The sequence below is a fragment of the Nicotiana attenuata genome, chromosome 6, assembly GCF_001879085.1.
Source record: "Nicotiana attenuata strain UT chromosome 6, NIATTr2, whole genome shotgun sequence".
Classification (NCBI taxonomy): domain Eukaryota; kingdom Viridiplantae; phylum Streptophyta; class Magnoliopsida; order Solanales; family Solanaceae; genus Nicotiana; species Nicotiana attenuata.
Window position 1 is genome coordinate 56,165,529 of NC_031994.1, and position 10,544 is coordinate 56,176,072.

A 10,544-nucleotide genomic window follows, 5' to 3' on the forward strand; every position below is an offset into this window, starting at 1 on the left:
GGGATTTTTTACATTGATAAATAAATTAAACTATAGAACATGAAAGAGTTTGCTGCTACCATCAAAAGGGGGAAAAAGAATATGAGGAAATGACTTGAATTACCGGATATTGTTTACACTGTCATTTCTTTTTAAATCCTAAATACAAATTTTGATTTCTCATCAAGTTATGAACAATGAGATTTGCTGCACTTGAGCTGTCACATTGCCGTGGGAGTGCAGAGCTCTTAATTCTTAACACATTATTGCCAAAACTAGATAAATCATATAGTAATCCAGGTTTAACTGAATAATTCATTCAGTAATGGACCCGAAACCTTTACAGTAAAGGTAAAACTGTGCTCCTCTAGAGACTATAAAAGAGATGTCAAGTTTTCGCATGTCTTTATTAGTAGAAAAACTAACTCCAATTTGAAGTTCGTGTTCATTTTATTTACTGGCTACTGCATATTCACTATGTTATGATGATTGGATGCATACCTTTTAGTAGCATATGTCATGCATGGCTAACAGAGTTCGGAATTCTATCACTGCCCATTTAATTTACTGAGTTCGAAATCTACTCTTTGTACTTATTTAGTTGATTTTAACACATACAGAGTCTGAACCGAAGCTACTATGTTCGAATGAACCTATATGTCACATACTATATCTATCCCTGATGGCTAAAGGCCAGAGGAACATAGAAACTTTATTTGTCCTGGTACTCGTCTAATGTCAACTGCCAATCATTTGAAAGAGCACATTTTCAATGAGAGACAACATATGCGCTGATTGTTGGCTTAGATGTGAAATTATTTTGTTATAAACTGTTTATCTTACATATGAAACATCTCTCTCATGTTATATAGTTCATCGGGGCAACCATGGGCGCATCTGGGCTAAATTTACAAACAGAAAGCGGTCATATTGGCATGCCTAGTAATATATGTTGTGTTGTTGTGGAATATCTTCCTGGAGGCGCCTTAAAATCTTACCTTATCAAAAACAGAAGAAAGAAGCTAGCATTCAAAGTTGTAGTGCAGATGGCACTTGATTTGGCCAGAGGGTAAGTGCACCTTGTTTCGCTTTCATATTTCTAACACCATGTCTCTATCAAGAATTAGTCATTTATCTGAACACAGGTCAATTAATTGAACTTTGTAGGTTAAGTTACCTTCACTCTCAGAAGATTGTCCATAGAGATGTCAAGACAGAGAATATGCTATTGGACAAGTCACGTACCGTAAAAATTGCTGACTTTGGGGTTGCACGAGTTGAGGCCTCTAATCCTAATGACATGACAGGGGAGACAGGAACTCTTGGCTATATGGCTCCTGAGGTACATATTTGAATCGGAGTAGGATTTCCCTTTTGATATATAGCTTTATCTCTGCCTCTTTGTTCTCTCTTCATTTAGATGTTAATCCACTCACTTCTAACACCTAAGGACTTATCTTTCCTGTTATATCAGTATACCTTCAATTAAGCCTGTTGATTCAGTAATTCACTGCAGAATGAAATCTTTAGTGTTGATCCTCTGCGTTAACTTTTTGCTTTCTCGTTCTGTTGTTGTCTAATCTTCGTTCACCACTCCTGGTAGAGGACTGGTAAAGATTAAAGTAAAGCCCCCAAAATCAAATTAATTAATGAACATGCGATATAAAATTTAAGGAGGCTGGAAAGACAAGGTGCAAGAATAAGGAAGCATTGCTGTACATGAAATCGAGTATTCTTGATATGTATGCTTAAACTACAGGTTCTCAATGGCAACCCATACAACAGAAAATGCGACGTGTACAGTTACGGCATATGTTTATGGGAGATATACTGCTGTGACATGCCATATCCTGATCTCAGTTTCTCAGAAGTGACTTCAGCCGTGGTTCGCCAGGTAAACTCTCTTAGTTTAGTACAAGTACTTGAAAGAAGATAGAGAAGAACATATATGATTTCCTCTTGTACTTAAACTTGTAATTATCGGCACAAGAGAAGGAAGAGGTTTAATGTTTCTTTTTTGCTTAGAGTGTCCTTTGCTTATTATGGTTTGTGCTCTGTCACACAGAACCTGAGGCCAGAAATACCAAGGTGTTGCCCAAGTTCCCTTGCTAATGTGATGAAACGATGCTGGGATGCTAATCCTGATAAGCGGCCTGAGATGGACGAGGTAGTATCTATGTTAGAGGCTATTGACACATCTAAAGGCGGGGGAATGATCCCCGTCGATCAACAACAGGGTTGTTTCTGTTTCCGGAAGCACCGTGGACCTTGAATGCTCAGAAATATCCGCGCAGATATACATATAGAGAAGAGGTTAAATCTGTCTCAATTACCAAATATTTCATAATGACCAGAAGCTCCTGGTGATTGTGGGTATTGGCTGGCAAATTGGGCTGCATTTCTCTTAGATGGTGTAAAGCTTATACCTTTCTTTTCATATTCTTCATTTCACTTGTAGTTGTTTGGTTTTACTTCTTTTAAATATAAATCTTCCCCCATATTTGACATTGGTGAGTTTGGTGATCGAGTGGACTACCACATTCTTCTATGTAAGATTGACATTTACATAACATAATAGGTAAAAAAAAAAAAGAAGAGGAAAAACCGAAGGTATACTGATATTCATATATCTCATACATATATTTTGGTAAATAAGCACAATATGTGTTTATTTATATCATTTCCTGTATATACAATGAAATGAAGTGAAAACATGGGGTAAATAAATTCTATAAAACTGATTCGATTTTTTTTTCTTTCTATTTTTTCTCTATAAGCACCATATGGTTTTCTTTAGAAAATTAGGAGTGTGGAGGTTTTTGTCTCTGCAGCCATCTAGTAGCTATATTTATCAGACATCTGATGACTTGTTGGTTTTGGAAGCGCTGAGTTCAACCTCTTTTTCATCTTCGTTCCAATTGGTAGTGCGGTAAAAAGCTGCATAAAGGATGAGCTGCACCAATCCAGATATTGTTCCCAGACCATTGGGTATCTATTTTATAATTAAGAAGAAAAAGACATGTTAGTGACTTTTATAGTAGTATCTAATTAAATATGTAGGATGAACATTAAGTGGCAAAACATAGTTGATGAGTATAATTACCAAGATATAGGGATCAAATTTGAGGAGTGCATAGCATGACCAAACAATGCCATTAGCAAAGTTTGCAATTGACAAGAAGAATGGCATGTATTTGACACTCTTGGTAGTGATAACTTTCTTCTGCTCAAAGACAAAATTGAGAACAACCATATATATGGTGTTAGTACTCTCTGGTTAAATTGCTGCATATTCAATGGAAAATTGATGAAAGTGAACTTACCATGACTGTCAATGGTGAGGTGTACATAAGTACATTGAAAACTATAGCGACTATTCCAATAAGCATGGATCTTGACTTAGTGCCATGGAGGAATGTCAGTGTGACGAAGATAAGGATTGCCATGAAGATTGCTTCAATTACCAAAGCAATAATGATCTTGCGCTGTTAATTATCAATAACAGAAAGCGTGTTAATTGAAGCCCATGGAATATTATATCCTATCCAAGGTCTAGAGTCAAGTAGGTTCATATATAGTTTGGGTCAAGAGCAATGGATTTACTACTACTACTACTACTACCTAAACTAAAAGGAAAGAAAGAGTACATACACGCTTTGCCCAATCGGAGTAGACGAAGAAAATGGCGACATAGAACAACTCTAGAGCGAGACCAAAGCCATTGATGGTGATAACAAGAAGGCTGTCAGGATGAACGAAGGGCATACCATAAAATACCCACACTGCACAATTTAGCACCGTTGCAACATATGGATCTGGCTTGAATTCCATCACCGACTTTGATTTCACAATTTTCACAAATGTTGGCCTGCAAAAAACAGCAATGCATAGCTAGGAGTTGTATGTATGAGACTTGTTAGAATGTTTCAAATTGTTGTTGTATATTGTCTTGGGTAATCCTAACCTAATGAGAGATAGCTTTTGCCGTTAAGTTATATTCAAAGTTCATTTTTAGCATAAATTCATAGCCAAATGTATAGTATGTGTTATTGGTTGATATTGGATTTATGTTATATTGCTGACTCTCCATACGTCCAATTCTATGCATGTCTAGAGAACGAGGAGAATGGTATTAGAATGTGCCAATATTGGTTGAAAGAATGGAATTTTGTCTCCTTATATTGTCTAATTTGGCATACTAAACTCACCTCATGAGTTACCTTTTTGAATTTAGTTTGACGCAAAAGTCATTTTTTTAACAAGATCATTAAGAGGGAATATAATTAAGGTTACGTATATGCAATGATGAGGCAAATTAATTAAGGTAGAGAGAACTTACGCAGGGGACAGGAAGAGGAAGAAAGATATGACATTACCTGCATGATTTAATACATAATAAGAAGAGTTAAATTAAGGAATTACTATAATATTTCCTTTAAAAAGATAGTTGAAGGAAACTAACTATAAGAAGGTTATATAGGAACGAACCAATAATTCCTACAATAGTCCTAATTGTGTTTGGATCGGCCATCTCTCTGATTTATATATGAAAATCACAAAGTGATTACGAATAGTTAAGAAGAAGAAATCAAATATTAGGAGATGGAAGATGGAAAAGCAAAGCAGTGAATTTTATAATCATATACAAATATGATGTTGGATATATTGAAAAGCAAAGTAGCAATTTGTATGAATAGTATGGTGGAGACTGTCTCTGATCTTATTAATATTATTTAGACAGTCCTCCAAATAAACAACAACACAATGGTTTTCTTGTTTGAGCAAATTATCCTTTATAGGCTAATCTTGAGAGGTAATCCGTAGTCCTCAAAGGCTGATCCTTGCTTGACGGTTTCCCTCCCACTCAAGTGATCGATTTGGCTCTTTTTACGGCTATTTTCATCCTCATGCATGCACGTTATCCACTAATATTGCAAGAATGTTGGCTATTTCTAATGCATTGGGCATATTATTGTTTCTTCTTTTGTTTATATTGGCTGGGTGTTGCGGCCAAACGCTCACGCAAGTGCACGCGGTCGTCAAGTAATAAAGTAGTGAGTAGAGTATCGTTCCCACGAGGACTTGTGATTAACTATTAACTAAATTAGACTATCCTAATTATCTATAGAAGAATTAAACCTAGAAGTATTTGATTCTAAACTAATTAAAATAAATAAAAATGAATAATGAACTTTTAACAGAGAGAAAGAGCAGATTTTTATGATATCAATGTAATGAAAACGATCTAGGGTTATGGGCTATCTAACATTCCTATTTTATTCTTCAATTGAATTGACTAACTAATTTATCGAGTTTATTGGTTGACAGGGTTAATATTGCTCATAAGAATCTGTCGAGTTCTTACTCGCCTATTCAAGCTAACCTAACTCCTATATGTCTATGGAATTAGAATCAACAAGAACGCATTTATAATTCCTGTAAATCAACCAAGCAAGGCAATTAGGTATATGTCTATCCTAACCGCGAATCCGTTCCCCGAGGCCCAGGTTCAAGAACTTGCTCTACTTAATCCTATATGCAATCTAGAATTCCCACTTTCGAGTTCAACTCTAGATTCGTAGATTGTATTCAATTGGTAATCAAGCAATCAAATAATTAAGTGCAGGATTGAATAAATAAACCAATATGATAAACTAAGAAATCAAAATCAATATCTAAATAACAATAGTCATGAAAGAACCACAACCCTAGAACGTGAAGTTTAGCTCCACATAGACATGGTAGCAAAATAACAAATCATACAAAGAACATAAAAATTACTAAGTTGGTGGAAGAAAAGATGAAACCCGGCCTCCACGGCGGCTCTGTGCTCTTCCTTCGTCAAAAATTGCTCTCAAAAACGTTCTCCTATGTATATATACCAAGTAGGGTTGGGCCCAAACAATTATACCTTCTCCAATGTGAAAAAGGACACTTTTTCCGGGCTTAACTAGCGCTGCAGCGCATTTGACCGCGCATCTGGGCGCGCTAATTGGCTGACTTTCTGTTTCTGGGTGCGCTAAAACTAGCGCGACCGCGCATCTGGGCATTTTTCACCCTGTTCCGTTCCGAATTTGTAAAAACGTAAAACATGAAAGTTGTAAGCCCTTTGAGTTAGCTTTCCAACCATATATTGTGGAGCTAAAATGGAGTTCTGAGCGAAAAGTTATGTCTATTTTACTAGAGAGTGCGCAATCTGCCTACTGGAGTCTTCGTTCGCTCTAACTATCATCCGTTGACCCCCAAACACGATCCCGGCTTAATTCCTTGAACTTTTACTCAAACTTTAAAGCTCCAAATCACTTGAATTCATTCCATAACATCTATATAGCTCGGAACCACACCTACAAGGCATAAAACACACAATTAGTGCAAAACACTAGCGATTAAAGCGCAAACTCAACTAAAGTGCAGTAAATTAGAGTGTAATAATCGACTAAAATACGTAATTATAGCTTATCATCAATAAACATGATATATATTTAAAGCTATATACAAAAATGATTATCATTTGGATAGTTGTGGTGGTGTTATTGGTAATTAATAGGTATGTTTAAAAATTGAGTGTTTTGTGAGGTAAGATATTAAGTGTTTATGTGGATAGTTATAGTATTAATAGTTATATTGATTAATAGTGATATTGTTTGATGTAATTGTATGTTTACAAAGATTATGTTACTGTATTTAAATGTATATGTATAGTTTAATAATTAATTTGATTACTATTTTTACATGAATATTTTAATAAAATAATAGGGTATGTATTTATTTTGTATGGTACCACATGACCATGATAGTGTATTAAAAGTAAGTAGTATTTTAAGTAATTTGGGATAAATTTTAATTACGTGGGTAATTGGTTAATTACTGGATAGAAGGACATTACCTAATTAATTAATTAGTGTAATTGGATATGGTTTGATAGTCTCCCAAGTGGCAGCCACCCTTTCTTCAAGTGATGACTCTTAAACTATTTTGATAAGGTGACAATATGTAGTGAGTAATCTTCTCTGAAAACCTTATCCACTGGCCTTTTCATTATGTCATTTTTCTCATATTCAGATTTTAGTCAAGCATATAAACCACCACTAAAAATATTATGCAACTTAATTTCTATCTACTGCCCTTAAAATGGTTGGTACTTGGGTTGAGGGGCTCATGGTATATACCTACCTCAGAGCTTTATCATATTGTCTTTTTGGTGACATGTTTTCGTCCTTTGTAAGAATCTAATAAAAGTAAATGTGCTTGTAGAAAGCTAATTCAGTCCTTGAACTCTAACATTAGTCAAGTTACTTGTTTGTTTTAAAACTACTGGTCACCGAGTTGGTAATGCAATTAGCTTCAGCTTTCAGCCACGAAGCATTTAGGAAAGTACTTGCGTCAAGTGTGATTTTGGATGTGAAGCCTCGAGGCACGTTTGACTCAAGGTTGAAAGCATTTTACTGTTTCCTTGTTTTTACCCTGGAAATTTGAAACCCAACACTACAAAGAAGAAATCATATGGGAAGAATAAAAATGGTGGTTTAAGGGAGTTTCTCTTTGAAGCTCTTGACCGAGAATGGTTCTGTAACTAATCCCACATGATTTGAAAATATAATTCACGGATTTTTCCTTATTCCAGGTATGTTAAGTCTAATCCTTCCTTCTTTTTGGCATGACCCAAGTAACGATACGTAAATGTAATGCTATTCCATAAGTGGGTCTACTCTTAAAAGTTAAGGATATTTACATTATTCATTCCTATAAAGTGATATTCAAGCATGTCTAAGTATGTTCCTGACTCCACATATGTCCTACTACCATATTGTCTATTCATGGGTCTCATAACATTCCAAGAGATCATATTGTCTTACTTCATTATGCATTGCATTCATTTATACATGTGCATTTACCCACGACTCACACTACTAGAATTCCGGAAAAAAGCGACCAGCAAAAGCGACCAACGTTGGTCGCTTATTGGCCAAAAAGCGACCAAAAAGCGACCAACCACGCCTGGTCGATATTAAGCTGGTCCCTTTACCTTAGGGACCAAAGTTGGTCGCTAAATAGCGACCAACATTGGTCTCTCAGGTAAAAGGACCAAATTTTCCGGGCAAAGCATATAGCTACCAACTTTGGTGGCTCAAATATTTTAATATTATATATTTGGCGACCAAAGTTGGTCTCCAGATGTAAATNCGACTCAATGGCACAATGCACTCATGGCTTGAACACCCAACATCCTAGAGAAGTCTAATAATGTTACCTATCCTTCGTGAAACCATGTGCCCTCACAACCAAGGCAAGAGAGTAAGTTGAATCCACACATTCGAATCTCATGATCAAATATATTTTAAGGACTCATATATATCAAAGAAAATATCTCTCACCCTCACAAAAGAAGTCACATGCATGTAATTGGTACCATAGGCTTGCCCATAATGTAAATCTCTACTAATGTAGGCTCACTCGATCAAAAATCAATTAGGACTTTTTCATGGTTGTAATGTGGGCTAAGGGACGGGTAGGATATATTTGGGAATAGTGACTAACCCTCCTAAGCACTTTAACACACCACATAATCAACTTTAAGCGCAAATTCTTCAATCCCAACTTCAATTTCACAACTAAAATCACTCCCAACAATGTTCCTTCTTTCTTTAAGCACTACATTAATTCATACCCACTAGCAGGAACAAGACAACAATGTATTCATCTCTATTTTTTTTCTTTTTCTTTTTTCCAGATTATTCTTTTTTTTAATTTTCGCTAGTGGTGTATTATTTTAAAAAAAACAAGTGCACCTTTCTTCCTTTTATTGGTTCCACTCAAAAGCCACCCCACACTTAGTTCCTTCTTACTTCTTTTAGCGCTCATCTCGCAATTAAAGTGCTTTAAGAGGAAAAAGGATCAAAACAATGTCAATTAAGAATAAAAAGGGTATAGTCTTGTAATGTGGGTGCCAAATAAAAGTCTATAGGCTCAAAAGGGCTAACTAGGGATAGATTTTATTTGTGATAAGCAATTAAGCTAAAAAAAATCAAAGAAAGCCTAAAGTCACTTTTCAAACCGAACATCACCTAAAATTTCGCTTCAACTCACATACCGGGCAAGTTCTAGACACAAGTACAATACATGGACTACACAAAAACCTCACCACACATGGCACATGACTCACAAAGGATGATCCCATTCCGACTCTCAAACAAATGCAAGTATTCATGGAGCCACGAGATATTAAGCACGAAGCACAAAGTGAACATAAGTGAGAAAACGAGACATAGGCATCACAAGACATGCTATCCAACTAAGCAAGGCATCATCAATAATTTCAAATCATAGGGAAGATACTACACATGCCAAAGCCTAAATATGCTACTATCAAACAAGTCAAGGGCGCCTAGGTTCATCATTCTTCCTCCATTTATTCCCTAAATTCTAATCTACTCTAAAAATAAAAATAAAAAATACTACTACCCGGTTCAAACTACATCCCATGGAAAAGAACCGAGGCACAAAGAAAAACCACGGGAGATTATTACTACCTAAAGAAAATAAAAGATATATTTTTGGATTTTTTTTGTTTAGACTTTAATCCCTCAAGAAAACTGTCTAGGAGATCCATTATCGGGAAAAGTCCAAATCTTTCAAAAAAATTTTTTGTTTTTTAGTTTTTTTTTTAAAAAAAATTACTACACTAAGAACGAGTACTATAACTAAGCTAACATAGCACAGAAAATCACCCAGACAATCTCCTCACCCCACACTTAAAATTGTGCAATGTCCTCAGTGCACACTAAAAATAACAAGAGGGTAAAAGAGACTCCCTGGTAGGCCAAAGGCCGAAGAATTAGCAGCTCACGGGATACTTAGACTTCTCCCTGGTATGATCCCTTGTGCGGGTACCTCACACTTAGTTTCAACCACCTGCTCGCTTTTGCCCATGCCTCTTGGCTTTGATTCCATGCTCGTACTCCTACAAAACACAAAAATAATACTACAAAAGAAATAACACAATAAAAAAAAATAAACAAAAGAAAAAATAAAAAAAATTTGGGTTGCCTCCCAACAAGCGCTTGATTTAACGTCGCAACACGACGCCAACACTTTCATCACTTTTCCTTCCACTTTGAGGATATAAATTGCGCCCCCAATTTTGCATCAAATTTTCTGTCACGTTCATGGGGCGGTGGTGTAAAAATAAAGAACCCAAGTAGTAGGTATCACATCTTGCACTTCTTGGCCTTTAAGTGAGGAATGTCGTTTTGTCTCCTTGGTGTGGCAAACTTCAGAATATAAACACTTTGTTCCTCATCTATTGTCTCCTCCATATGCTCGAATGGATCAATTTCCATGTCACCAACCAAACATAATGTTGAAAAGTGTTTAGAATGAGGTCCAATGCGCTCCAACTCCTAAATTGCATTATTTTTGACATCCTCAATTTTGAGCTCTTCGTCAACTTTGGCATCATTAATAATATTTTGGTCGAATAGTTGGAATTCCTCTTTCCGCTCCACAAGCTGGCCAGTATCCACAAAAATTGGTTGTAGAGCATCAGACGCCTCAACCTTTTTATT

The 10,544-nt window shown here is 35.9% G+C and overlaps 2 protein-coding genes across 2 annotated transcripts in view; one reads left to right on the forward strand and one right to left on the reverse strand.

Moving 5' to 3' along the window:
- The window catches only part of LOC109227017 (serine/threonine-protein kinase HT1-like), a 4,595-nt gene extending 2,102 nt beyond the window's left edge, over window positions 1–2,493 (forward strand). The window contains exons 3-6 of the mRNA XM_019392004.1: window positions 852–1,048; window positions 1,147–1,321; window positions 1,739–1,873; window positions 2,045–2,493. Coding sequence (XP_019247549.1) covers window positions 852–1,048; window positions 1,147–1,321; window positions 1,739–1,873; window positions 2,045–2,251 — 714 coding nt within the window. The 3' untranslated portion in view covers window positions 2,252–2,493. The remainder of the gene's footprint in view (window positions 1–851; window positions 1,049–1,146; window positions 1,322–1,738; window positions 1,874–2,044) is intronic.
- LOC109227018 (bidirectional sugar transporter SWEET5-like) lies at window positions 2,581–4,743 on the reverse strand. The gene is made up of 6 exons (XM_019392005.1): window positions 4,468–4,743; window positions 4,319–4,355; window positions 3,631–3,847; window positions 3,303–3,464; window positions 3,083–3,202; window positions 2,581–2,971 (listed from the first exon to the last, which is right to left on the reverse strand). The coding sequence occupies exons 1-6, from the start codon at window positions 4,508–4,510 to the stop codon at window positions 2,831–2,833; spliced, it is 720 nt and encodes a 239-aa protein (XP_019247550.1). The 5' UTR covers window positions 4,511–4,743; the 3' UTR covers window positions 2,581–2,830.